The sequence below is a fragment of the Sporothrix schenckii genome, assembly GCF_000961545.1.
Source record: "Sporothrix schenckii 1099-18 chromosome Unknown Cont43, whole genome shotgun sequence".
Classification (NCBI taxonomy): Eukaryota; Fungi; Ascomycota; class Sordariomycetes; order Ophiostomatales; family Ophiostomataceae; genus Sporothrix; species Sporothrix schenckii.
In genome coordinates, this window is record NW_015971144.1 from 360,882 (window position 1) to 373,230 (window position 12,349).

Sequence of the window (12,349 nt, forward strand, 5' to 3'; positions counted from 1 at the left end):
CACTTGTTCAGGCTTGCGAGCCTTCCGTATATTGTAAAATACTGCACAATTTTGGCACAACGTTGGTTATGATGTCTAGTTTTTCTTTGGTTGTACAATCTACCTTCCGTTCATATATGACAAAGCACCCTACTGCACGACATCGCCGCCAAAGCCGACCGGCCGCCGCCGACCGCTGTTCTCCGGCAGAATCGCCAGCGCCTTGTACACCTTGCCCATGCCGTTCGGCCCGCGATCCACCAGCCGCTGCCATGACCGTTCAATGTCGGCGGCTGCTGTTTTGGCTGTTTTGGCTGCTTTGGCTTCCTTGGCGTCTTTGTCATTCGCGCCGCCGTCCTGGCCCAGGCCCGCCGTCTTGGCCAGCGCCTGTGCCCGCTCCCGGATGCCCATGCTCAGCAAGAAATCCGCCTGCTCCACCGGCCCGTGCACCTCGACGCCCTCGCTCGCATGCGTCGCCACCTCCGCAATCGCCTCAAAGTCGACGTCCGCGCTCAGGTCGGTCAGGCCCGGCTCCGCAAACGGACTCACCAGCTGGTGCTGCCGGATGCCCCGCAGCGAGTTGACCGGGATCGACCCGTCGCCCGGGCCGTAGTCCAGAATCAGCGCGGCGCCCGCCGGCTTTGCTTTGGGGTGCGCGGCGGTGCCGCCGATGCGCGCTGCAAACTCGGCCGCGTACAGCGCCGCGTCCGGGCAGACCTCGATGATGGCGCCGCCCTGGGGCATGCGCTCGAGCAAAGCACGGTAGCGGGGCGACATGGCGGGCAGGTAGTGGGAGTGGCGGGTTTCGCCGGGTGCGAGCGTCAGCTGGAAGTCCGGGACGGGGCTGGTGTCGTTGCTGGCCTCTGCGTGCTGCGGGCGCTGCGACCGCGGTGTGCCCAAGCTCTCGTGGGTCGAGCCTGGCGGCGTGGGCGTGACGACCATTTCGCGCCACTGCAGGGGCGAGGCGGACTTGGCACTCTGCGAGGGATGTCCCGTGCGGACCGTGACGGAGGGCGACGGCTGCGATGGCTGCGATGGCTGCGACGGGTTCTCCTCGCTGGCCGCCGGCGGCACGACGACCGACTGGAATGTGTGGATGGGCAATGCGTCAAAGAACTCGTGGGCCACAATCAGAGGTATGGTATCGGGGCCTGTAGGTCAGCAACAAGCAGATCCTTCACTACGTTGCTCGGGGCATATTGATGGACTCACTCTTGGGGATCGACTGGATCGTCTCGGTCCAGACAATCGGCACGCCGTGCTTGCCCACGCCGCGGTAGCCAACCTTGGACTCCGTCAGCTCGGCGTCCGGCCCGCACAGCAGGTTCTTCTGGGCCGCCCGCAGCTGTGCGCTCGCCTCCACCATGTACACCGCCTCCAGGCTCTTGGCCAGCCCAAAGTGCCGGATCGTCCGCAGAATGTCGTCCATCAGCGTGCCGCGACCGGGCCCGACCTCAATGAGCTCGACACCCGCGGCCGGCCGGCCCTGCGCCATCCACTCGGCCACAAACCAGATGCCCACCAGCTCGCCAAACACCTGCGACACCTCGGGCGATGTGACAAAGTCACCCGTGCGGCCAAATGGGTCCCGGCCGGTGTCGGCCAGGGCGCCGGTGTAGTAGCCGCCAATGTCCGATGTCAGGCACATGCGCATGAAGCTTGCGAGTGGTATCGGCCCTGTGATGGATATGGCGTCGGCCAGCTGTTTGGCCAACGGCGTAGACCATTTGCGCTCCTCGCTCTCATTCTCGTCTCGGCGGATGGGAGAAGATGAAAGTTGTCTCCGTTGGCGGTAGGCCTGGCGGCTGTGTGGTGCAAGAAGAGCAGGTACACCGGTGGTTCTCGTCTGCCATGGCCTTGTTATACTCAATTGACAGCATGGCCTCAACAGCCGGCGCGCTGAGGCGGCGTGGCGCATCGACCTCATTTTACCAAGATCAAAAATGTTATGTTCTTGTCGGGCTCATGAGTCCATTGCTGGTCGGCTCAAAAAAGTCAGCACATCTTTCACTTCTTCGTCGAAGCTTTGGGTAACGAGGCAGCATACCAGCATCAAAAAATAATATCTTGGCTTAATCTGAAAATCAAATGGAGAGTCCAACCATAGAGCCTTATGTCGATGTACGACGGAGGTTCTAAACTGGCGCTGAAGTCGCTCGGCGAGGCTCTCGAAATGATGTGGGTCAACTGGGACTAGAAGCTCTGATTGGCTGATTAGGCCATCTTTTGCGAATTCAACTGGGAAACAACGACCGGCGCCTTGCAACGTCATTTTCAAACTTTTGGCGACTACAGCAAGCGAGCTTTGCGCCTTCTCTTTTCTACACAGACAGCGCCTCTTCAAATTGAACCTTCCCTCAGGCTCCACTTCGATATCGACTCTCCCAATTCACAAATCGAACGAATACACCACGTTACAATACGTTCACAGTTACAGGCACAAACACACCCTAGACGCGCCTCCAACCATGGCCAGCGCGGCAAAGTCGCGCTGGGCCGACGCAGAAGAGGATGCAGCCTTTGAGGAGAAGCGTCGGAGAGACAAGGAGAAGAAGGAAGAAAAGAAGCGGTTAAAGGCGATCGAGAAGGCCAAAAAGGAGGCCGCCGAAGCGGCACAGAAAGCAGCAGCAGCAACCACAGCAGCACAACGCCAACAGGACGACGACAGAGACGATGGTGTGGACGGCGACGGTCGCCCATTGAAACGGCGAAAATACACACCCGAGCGCGACGACGGCCGGCGAGCGCCGCCACCACAAGGCGCCCGCAAAGAACGAAGCGACATCACAACCGCCCCCGAAGGCCGTCTTTTGCGGCTGAGCGGCGGCGCCCTCCCCGACCCGTGCCGCAGCGTTGAGCGCTACGACAAGCTCAACGACATTGAAGAAGGCGCCTACGGCTGGGTGGCGCGGGCCAAGGACCGGGCGACGGGCGAGGTGGTGGCCCTGAAACGGCTCAAGCTGGACCCGCACGACCGCAGCGGCGTGCCCGTCACGGGCCTGCGGGAGATCCAGCTGCTCAAAGACTGCGCGCACCGCAATGTCGTGGCGCTGCGCGAGGTGGTCGTCGGCGACCGGCGGCCCATTGACAACATTTTGCTGGTGCTCGAGTTTGTCGAGCACGACGTGAAGAGCATCCTGGAAGACATGCCGCAGCCCTTTTTGGCGTCCGAGGTCAAGACGCTGCTGCGGCAGCTGGCGGCGGGCGTGGCGTACCTGCACGGCCGCTGGATCCTGCACCGGGACCTCAAGACGTCCAACCTGCTGCTCAACAACCGCGGGCAGCTCAAGATTGCCGACTTTGGCATGGCCCGGTACTACAGCGAGGAGGCCGGCACGTCGTCGTCGTCGTCGTCGGCCGGCTGCCACCTCACGCCCCTCGTGGTCACGCTGTGGTACCGCGCCCCCGAGCTGCTGCTGGGCGCCCGGCGCTACGGCCGCGCCGTCGACCTGTGGAGCGTCGGCTGCATCTTTGGCGAGCTGCTGACGCGCGAGCCGCTGCTGCAGGGCAAGAACGAGGCCGACGAGCTGAAGCGCATCTTTGACCTGTGCGGCGTGCCGACGGACGCCACGTGGCCCGGGTTTCGGAGGCTGCCCAACGCACGCGCCCTGCGGCTCCCGTCGTCACCCTCCACAACAACAACAACAACAGCGGCGGCGGCACAGCAGTCCACGTCGGCCGCCATCCGCGCCAAGTTCCCGCTCCTCACGACGGCCGGCTGCCACTTGCTGTCGTCGCTGCTGTCCCTCGACCCGGCCAAACGGCCGACGGCCGACGAGATGCTGGACCACGAGTACTTCCGGCAGGACCCGCGGGCCAAACAAGAGGCCATGTTCCCGACGTTTCCGAGCAAGGCGGGCCAAGAGCGGCGGCGGCGGCGGGACACGCCGAATGCGCCGCAGCGCGGGGCGGCCGTGGCAGACCTGGGGGCCGTGGACTTTACGGGCATCTTTGGCGGGCGCGACAAAGAAGAACGCGGCGCCGGGTTCTCATTACGAATGGTATAGGCAGATTGTGCGATTGTACGGACTACATAGGTACACTCATGCCAGATCAATTGTAATGCAGTGGTATTCATTACGCTGAGCTAAATAGCTATCAAAAAAGAGTAGACCAAGAGAAGATAGAAAACAGACGGAGAGAGTGTGAGCTCATGAACCAATGCCGCCCGATGCAATACACGTGAGAAGAAGAAGAAAGAGAAAAAAGAGAGAAAGACGGAGAAATAGTAACCAAAAGCAGCGTCTCGCAGAAACCTCCGTAAACATTTTGTACCCCATAGATCCCGATACACCGAGCGATGTCAACCCAAAATAAAATAGAATAAAAATTACAAGAAGCATACAATGTCAACGCCGGAAGTCAAGCACTTGAATGTGCAAAGGAGACGGTATGGAAGAGGACGAGGAATCAGGTGAGAAGGCGTTGGGCGAGCAAGCCCGTTTCACATGACAATTAAGTCCAGTCCCAACGAGCGTCGTGGGTTCTTCGTTGTTTAGAATCGATCGCTGCCTATAGAGCCACGTGCATGCCCGTCACAAACCACGTAAAGCTGAGGACGGTGATGATGCTCATGGTCAGAGCAAAGCCGAGGGCGCGTCGCTCCGTGTCCGACAGGGCGCCGCTGCATGTGGCACACATCCAGCCCTCGGACAGCGGCGTGTAGGACTGCGGCGCATACATGCCAAAGGTGAAGCCATCGTAGGTGTCCAGGTAGCCGGCCTCGGCGGTGGCGCTGACACTGCTCTCGGCATCGTAGATGATGAGGGTGTACTGCTCGGTCAGCAGCGGCGAGGCAACGTTGCTGCTCTGGTAGGCGCCAGTGTCCCAGGTGTACGAGCCCAGCGTCTGAAAGGTCATGTTCTGGGTCAGGGTGAAGGTGCGCGTAGCGAAGCTGCACGAGGCCAGGACGTCAATGGCTGTGGGGGTGGCCTGCAGGCCGGTGTAGTTCCAGGCCCAAGTGACGAAATCGCCAATTTTGTACAGCTGCATGTTGGCCGTGGTGGCAGGGGTGACCATGACGACACCGCCGGCCGGGTCGACGGGGTTGAACGTAGTGTGGGTGGCCTCGGTCGTCTTGTTGAGGGTGGCCGTGTTGCCATTCTTGTCGGTGGGGGTGACCTTGGCCGTGTCCTTGCCGGTGGTCGTCTTACCGCCCTTGGTCGCGGTCGTGGTTGTCGATGTCTCCTGGGCACCGGTGTTGAGGTTGAATGTGTTGTCGGCACTGGGGCCGGGGGTCTGGGCCGGAGGGGTAGATGCTGCTACGACAAAGTTAGTGATCTGACAAGGTATACCCTCCAACGTAGGTTCTTGTTTACTTCTGGAACTCACTCGTTTTTGTGGTATCGGCACGACGGACGACAAAGGCGTCGAGGTTCAGTGGAGACCATGAGAAGGCGGATGTGACGGTGGACATGGAAAGGAGAGCAAAGGCCACACGGCCAAGAGACTGTGACGGCTTCATCTTGATCGTGGAGGACGTCGACGGTCAGATCTGTCGGCTCAGAAGATAGGGTTGGGCGAAGAAGAGCGAAAGGGTCGACACGATCGAGATAGCCAAGTCAAGTATGCGTGAAACAAAAGCAAACCCAAAAATGGACTTCAAAAAGGTTGAAAAGGAGGCAGCTCTTGCAGCTGCGGTAACGAGCAGGGTCCAGGGAAGAGCGAGGAGGGTATGGCGACGTGGGCGATGCAGATGAAGTAACGGCTCGGTTCTGTTGCACGAGAAACGCAGACAACGTACAGAGATGACATGCAAAGGCCGCAGTTCGCACGGGGGATGGACCACGCGTGGAGCACTGGAGCACTGGAGCACTGAAGACGCAGTACGACAGAGTAATGTTGTTGTTCGTCGATTTGTTCGGTGAGATGCTGTGCAATGCCTTTTTCTGTGGTTGCAAGTGGCGCACGAGGAATGCAGGCGGTGGAGCGAGTGAAGACGTTGCAAATTCCAAAGGAGCAACAAACAACAAAACAACGGATTACGTGAATAGGAGGGAGGCCGAAGCAAAAATCGAAAAAAAAGGGCGTCCGCTGAAACGAGTGGCGGGACGTGGCTGAAATGAAAAACAAAAGAAGAACCAAGAAGAACCAAGCGAATGTGGTGTGCCGTCGCGAGATGGAGGAACGATTGAGTGGTATGGAACGAGAGTTGAAGAAACGAAGCAGACAAAAATAAAACGAAGAAATTGGGCGACTGAAAATTGGGTGGAGGAACGGGAATCGACACGATGAGAGGCAACGACGAAGAGGGGACCAGGGGGGCACAGGACGAGGGAAGGAGCGGCGACCGTGAGAGTGGAGTTGAGGCAAGTGCAGGTAAGAACCAGAACCACCAACAAGCAAAGGGGTGGAACAATAAGAAAAACAATAAATAGAAACACGCAGCAGCGCTAGGCCGAGAAAATGGAGGGCAAGACCACAGCATGCAGCTGCCTTGATTGGCCGGGAGAGCGCGACAATGTCCCCCGTATTAGGGGGATCGGGGCTAAAATCCGTGCCCACAGCGAGAAAAATAAAGAATAGGGGAGAGATGCCGCACGATAGGGGTGTTGTCCCCTGTAAGAGTGCAGTAAGTCTTATATTCAGACGCAGAGAGCTACGGGGATTCTGCGTCCTGGACAGGGACCAAAGTGAGGCCTGGCCAAAGAGCATACAAAGTAAACAGGAAACGCGACCCAGTTGTTCTCGGCCAGCTCAGACGTCCAGGCAGGTCCAGGCCCCAAGAAACCAGGCAACCAGGCCAGATCTGGCCTTCTCACGCCCACCGCGCTGTGACCTCGTATCAGCCACCGTGTGACATTTGTGTCCAAACGGGTTGGCTGCTGTGTCCAGGGCAAAAATACATTGCTCGTATCCGCGCCATAGCCTCGTATTCTGTCCCGCTCTGTCCAGAAAACCTGACGATGGACACACGCAGCCCGTTTTCTCTGCAATGGCAAGCCCTAGGCACGCCGGGGCAGCAGACAAAAACGAAAATTGCATCATACGATACATATGCACTGGGCGCACACAACAATGCGCCGCCATCACTCAGCAGACATAAAGATCGCTCCGCCTCCCTTGTTGCCATATGGAAAATGGTGGAGCGCCCCAGGCCTACGTCTCTACAAGACCTGCGTGGAAGCCAAGATAAATTGTGACTGTGCCGATCGCCCCCTCCCCTTGCCTACTCAGTCGGTGTTCGACGGTGCTAACCGCGTGCATCTGATGAATCGGCCAGATCAGATGCTGGAAGCATGGTACGGTAAATTCGGTTTGATTTCTATCGCGCCTTTCTGTTTTGGGGAGACATCCTCCTCAGCTCGTGCGTGGTCGCAGTTACAGGGCTGCCGAAAAACAGAACTACCCCTGATCCCCCTACTGCGCGCCAGCGGCCAGTCCCGGATAGGCTAGTCTCAGTGGATCAACCTTCCCAAGCCAACCAGGCCTGACCCAGTGACACCCTGAACTGTGTCTCAGTGGACGTTTTTTTGTACTGCTAAAGTCTGCGCATTAGAGTGCTTGCTTGACGAGCTGCAGACAATACGAGATGGACACTATTTAACCTGATGATGCCCGGCGTATTCGGCAGCGAATGTGGAAACATCCAGTGACGGAACACGACATACATGAGGGTGCCATGCAGGCCTGCTTAACGCCTGCATAAAGCCTGCATAAACTCTCAAAATGAGCTGAGAGCTTGACGTGGGCAGCAACACGGTACTGCCTTTCCTTGCAGTGGCAAGCCAGTAGCGGATGTTCACGTCAGGTGGGCTTCCCGGCTTCCCGGCATACTTTTACAGCTGTCTTCTCTTTGAAGATCCACTCCGTCGTCCAACAGCTGTTTTTTTTTTTGCAGGCCATGATCTACCAGCACGTGGATGACCTCCCTGGTAACGTGCCCGTACGATTCTCTTCGCCCTTGATCAGGGACTGGCTCTTGCATCCCTTCACAGCCTTGTTGATGTTACTCGAGAACTTTCACGTAGCCAGTCTCCGACTCAACCAACTCTCCTACATATGTGTCTTATTACGGCAAGGTAAAGGCTGCCTTCTCGCCAGCCGACTTGAAGTATAAAGCGGTGTGGTTTGCTAAACACCTACCCGTAAAGTCTCATAACACGACCACTGCAGGGTACTTCGGGGCGTAGTTTTGCCTCTCATATATGGCCCGGACGCCATTCTTGGTTCTCCGCCCGTACAAGACTGAAACTGAACAGACTTGTTCAACTCCAACTGGTGAGCGTGCCGGGCCTTTGAATGGGCGCCACGTTGGCCGACGTGGCGGCTGTTGTGCGAGGTGGGAAGTTGCTAGAGCATCTCTACGCCGTAGTTGAGCACATGACCGTTTTGAAGCATATGCTACCAAATAATGCCGGCGCCACCCGCAATCTGATCGTGTGCCAGCTGGATCGGCCGGCGAGGATGTGATCAAGCGTATGCTCGGTAACGGTGTTAGTCTGGTGTGAAGTATACGGTCAAAAACTCAAAGGCGCAGTGGCAAACAAGATAAATCACAATACCATTTAGCTACTCGACGTTTGGGCATAAGGCTTTCACATTTGTAAATATATCACTTACTCTGCTCTATAGACTTTTTTAATGCAGTTATTATTAGTATCATTTTCATCACAATGATTTGTTTTTGTCTTTGTTTTTTTGAATAAAAAAAATAAAAATAAAAAAGAAATAAAAATAAACAACTTAAAAATACCATAGTTTCTTATAAACTAAACTGACTTCTAAAGCACCACTTCACTTGCCCTGGATATTGCCGCATCTGGTGTAAGGCAGCGAACACGTCTAGTGTACGTTAACATCGTGATGATCATAGCAGAGAAATGACGTTTTTACAATGGCCAGCAAGTCCCTCTATTTAAGCAACCATTCAATCATCACCATGCTACAGCCTATCTTCAGCGGTACACAGTGTTCAAGCTGAACAGAGCTCCCTTTGGGGACCATATGTCAGGCAGTGGTGCTAGTGAGACGTACCAACATTGGTTCCTTGTTAGTACTCAGGACATCGTATTGTGTATGTAAAATAGTACAATTGGGACAGGCGACGCAGGGATTGAAATAAGTGAGTTTGTTGCGCCGTGGGGGGAACGGAGTGGACCAGAGGCACCAAAAGGTTTTGGAAAAGGCATGGAACGCTTTTCACCTGTTCTTCTCGCCCTTCTTGGCCCTCTTTGTATCCCAGAACGAAATACCATCTCGACTTATCGCTGCGTTTTCTGCGCTCCTTCTCGGCAAGCGCCGAACCGCCCAGGAACAATAACCAAGGGGGCGACACCTTTTTTGTACAGTGGGAAAGGTGAACTGACTGCCAGGACGGCCTTGGTAGATGCAACTGTCCTGGTGGTTGTGACGTTCGACATCTTGTTCTCTCCTTATGTTGGACTAGTTGAATCGGGGCGGTTGTGCGCTGCTAATTTTCAGCCACAGGCAGCTCGCGCCACAACGCAAACGATGACGGAAGGACAACTTCACCTTTTCTGCGCCAACACTACCAACCCGCCAACATCGCATCAACGGCAGGCGCGACCGTGACAAAAACACACACCAACGCCGACGCCTTCTACGGCTTTCCACAAATAGTCGCCGACACAAACTCCCAGAGTCTCGCGACGTCAGTCTGCACCACGCATACAAAGGGCATTGTCGCCAATCATTTGATACAACACACCTACTACAACCGCGCTCCCTACCGCAATGGGCTGCACCGACCTCGCCCCGCCCTACTCGGCGTCGCCGGCGCCCTCCTTCTCGTCCTTTTCCTCCAACACCTCCTCTGTCTCCTACGATCCCTATGTCGACCTCGGCCGTCTGTTGGCCCGCCTCGAACAGAATCTGCTGCGTGCCGACAGCGACCGCTGGCGCCGCCTGGTCACCGACGAGTTCCAGCGCCTGCAAGCCCGCTTCGACGTGGCGGCGGCGCGCAAGCTGCTGACGCGCGTGGAGCAGAGTGCACTGTCCATCAAAGTCTTGTCGCGGCGGCACGAGGTGCAGGCCGAGCTGAACCGGCGGCGGGCGCTGGTGGAGCTGCTGCAGGAGCGGCTGGACAACCTGGACGACGAGGCACGTGCGGCGGCTGCGTTCAATCGCGGGGCGGCGGTCGCGGGCGAGGAGGAGAAGGAGGACGGCGACTCAGAGGATGGCGGTGATGGCGATGACGATACCTCTCACATCGTGCGTTCGATACGTGGTGCCGGCAGCACACAGCACCTCTCCGTGCAGACAGCCCAGCCCCAGCCGATACAACAGCCAGAACTGGCAACGCCGACAAGCGCCGAGACCGAGACGGCACCGACACCGACGTCCACAAGCCAGCCACGGAAACCACGACGGAGGAAGACGAACCGCGTGCGGATAGCAGCGCCGGGCGACGGAGACGATGGGGGGTCGGCAAGAGATGCACCAACAACGACCGCAATGACGACACGATCTAGAAGGCGGCAGCAGGCGAAGGAGGCGGTGGACGACGCGGGCATAGCGGGGGAAGCAGACGGTGCCACACAGACACAAGACACTGCCCGCACGACATCGGCCTCCCTCTTTGACAGGAGCGGCGACGGCGAGTCCGCCGGCGTCGCCACCGAGGAGGCCGTCCTCGACCACCACCGCCGCGAGCAGGAGGTTCTGTCGGAAGACATTCTGCGCCTCGCCCAGGCCCTCAAAGAAAAGTCGCTCCTCACGTCCCGCATGCTCGAGGACGACAAGGATGTGGTGGACCGCGTCGGCGAGGGCATGAACACGACCACGGACAGCCTGTCGGCCGCGAGCCGCAGCATGGCCGTGCTGTCGCGCATGACCGAGGGCAAAGGCTGGTGGGGCCGTATGCTGCTGCTGGGCATGGTGTACGGGTCGATGCTGGCACTGCTGCTTCTGTTTTTGTTCTTGCCAAAGCTGAGGCTGTAGGGAGTGGCACAAGCGAATGAGGGTGACTACGCCCTGTATAGATACGAGTTACATTGAGCCATTGCACGAGGACAGCATACGCTCGAAGCACTGTCTTATGTTGCCACACAAGTACGATACTAGAATTGGAAAACGAATCGAAGTTGTGCATGTTAATCTTCGCAGACGACGCCTCTCTAAATAAGGATATTGTGACCAGGAATTAAAGCACTGCCACCATCTCCTCTTTTTTCTTGCTCACATCTTCGTCCTCATTGTCCTTGTTGTGGCAGTTATCGTCGACTTGCTGCTCTTCTTTCTCGTTCTCGTTCCCCCCTTTCTCCTCTTTCATCTCCTTCTCCCCTCCCACTACTTCCTCGCCCTGTGTCTCCTCCACATCCTTCATCTCCTCCTCCTCCTCCTCTGGCGGAACATTCTGCTCATCCTCGATAGCGCCCACCGGCATCCCTCCCGTCGGCCGCTCGTATGTAAAGTATTTCGGTGGCAGGTCGGCATGAACCGTGTCGCCCGTCGACGGCGGCGCCCCGACGAGCCGCGCGTCCTACGCCACGCCCGTCTTCTTGTGGAAAAACCCGCAAAACTGCCCAAACGCCGTCCCAAACAGCTGGCACGTCGCGCTCGGCCGAAACGTGCGCGGCTGCGTGTGCATCCGGCTCTTGTAGTGCCGCGCCGCAAACCAGTACAGCGGCGGCTGCGCAAACGACTCAAACAGGTGCAGCACGTACCGCTCGCCCCACACGCCGGCGGCGGCGTGGTCGCGTCGCAGCGTCACGCGGTACGCGAACCCGGTGCTGTCGCGGTACAGCCGATACAGGCTGCTGTCGACAAACGCCTCGCCCTCGCGGCGGCCGCGCTCGCGCAGCGCGGCCAGCCGTTCTTGGCGGGCGGAGGTGGTGGGCGCCGCCGCGTGGGCGGCGTCGCGGCGGGCGACCGTCGTGAGCAGGTAGTTGCGCTCCGGACGGCGGCGACGCCGGTGCAGCGAGTCTTCGAGCCAGTCGCGCAGGAGGATGCGGACCGTCTTGGCCTCAAGAGCCAGTTTCAGGTTGGCACAGCGCTGCTTCTTGGGTTTGGCGTACTCCTCGCGCGAGCACAGCAAGTGCGTGACGCCCTGCTCGTTGTCGGGCGTCATGGTCGCGACAAACCGGCCGCCGTTGTAGGCCGTCCAGCGGGCGACGTCGGCATCGGACCAGCCGGACCCGAGATGGCCGGCAATGGCGACAGTAACGTCGCGCAGGATCCGAGTCTTTGGTTTGGTTCGACTGGACGTGGCCGGCGCTGACAGCGACATGACGAGCGAAAGAGTGACGAGATGGTTATGCAAGTCTGGATGGGAAGACTGCCGCCAGAGTCTGTAGAAAAGAGTCAGTGAGAAGACGAGACGGTAATGAAGAACGCTGCAAGAGCAAAGACGACGAGTCCGTGAGATTAGTCAAGACCAAAAAGTCCAGATAAAGTATGATGATGAAAA

The 12,349-nt window shown here is 58.0% G+C and overlaps 6 protein-coding genes across 6 annotated transcripts; 2 read left to right on the forward strand and 4 right to left on the reverse strand.

Moving 5' to 3' along the window:
- Positions 1-129: 129 nt before the first annotated feature.
- SPSK_02385 (uncharacterized protein) lies at positions 130-1,906 on the reverse strand (the record flags this gene model as incomplete). Its single annotated transcript, XM_016729257.1, has 2 exons — positions 130-1,130; positions 1,192-1,906. 2 exons carry the CDS (start codon positions 1,904-1,906, stop codon positions 130-132), a joined length of 1,716 nt encoding a protein of 571 aa, XP_016588857.1.
- Positions 1,907-2,447: 541 nt separating this feature from the next.
- On the forward strand, positions 2,448-3,986 carry SPSK_02452 (cell division cycle 2; the record flags this gene model as incomplete). The annotated part of the gene is made up of 1 exon (XM_016729323.1): positions 2,448-3,986. The coding sequence occupies one exon, from the start codon at positions 2,448-2,450 to the stop codon at positions 3,984-3,986; it is 1,539 nt and encodes a 512-aa protein (XP_016588858.1).
- A 505-nt stretch (positions 3,987-4,491) lies between these two features.
- On the reverse strand, positions 4,492-5,443 carry SPSK_02658 (uncharacterized protein; the record flags this gene model as incomplete). Its single annotated transcript, XM_016729526.1, has 2 exons — positions 4,492-5,240; positions 5,311-5,443. The coding sequence occupies 2 exons, from the start codon at positions 5,441-5,443 to the stop codon at positions 4,492-4,494; spliced, it is 882 nt and encodes a 293-aa protein (XP_016588859.1).
- A 4,232-nt stretch (positions 5,444-9,675) lies between these two features.
- On the forward strand, positions 9,676-10,881 carry SPSK_02573 (uncharacterized protein; the record flags this gene model as incomplete). Its single annotated transcript, XM_016729442.1, has 1 exon — positions 9,676-10,881. The coding sequence occupies one exon, from the start codon at positions 9,676-9,678 to the stop codon at positions 10,879-10,881; it is 1,206 nt and encodes a 401-aa protein (XP_016588860.1).
- A 202-nt stretch (positions 10,882-11,083) lies between these two features.
- SPSK_02877 (uncharacterized protein) lies at positions 11,084-11,326 on the reverse strand (the record flags this gene model as incomplete). Its single annotated transcript, XM_016729739.1, has 1 exon — positions 11,084-11,326. One exon carries the CDS (start codon positions 11,324-11,326, stop codon positions 11,084-11,086), a length of 243 nt encoding a protein of 80 aa, XP_016588861.1.
- A 96-nt stretch (positions 11,327-11,422) lies between these two features.
- SPSK_02734 (brct domain containing protein) lies at positions 11,423-12,169 on the reverse strand (the record flags this gene model as incomplete). Its single annotated transcript, XM_016729601.1, has 1 exon — positions 11,423-12,169. One exon carries the CDS (start codon positions 12,167-12,169, stop codon positions 11,423-11,425), a length of 747 nt encoding a protein of 248 aa, XP_016588862.1.
- Positions 12,170-12,349: the final 180 nt, after the last annotated feature.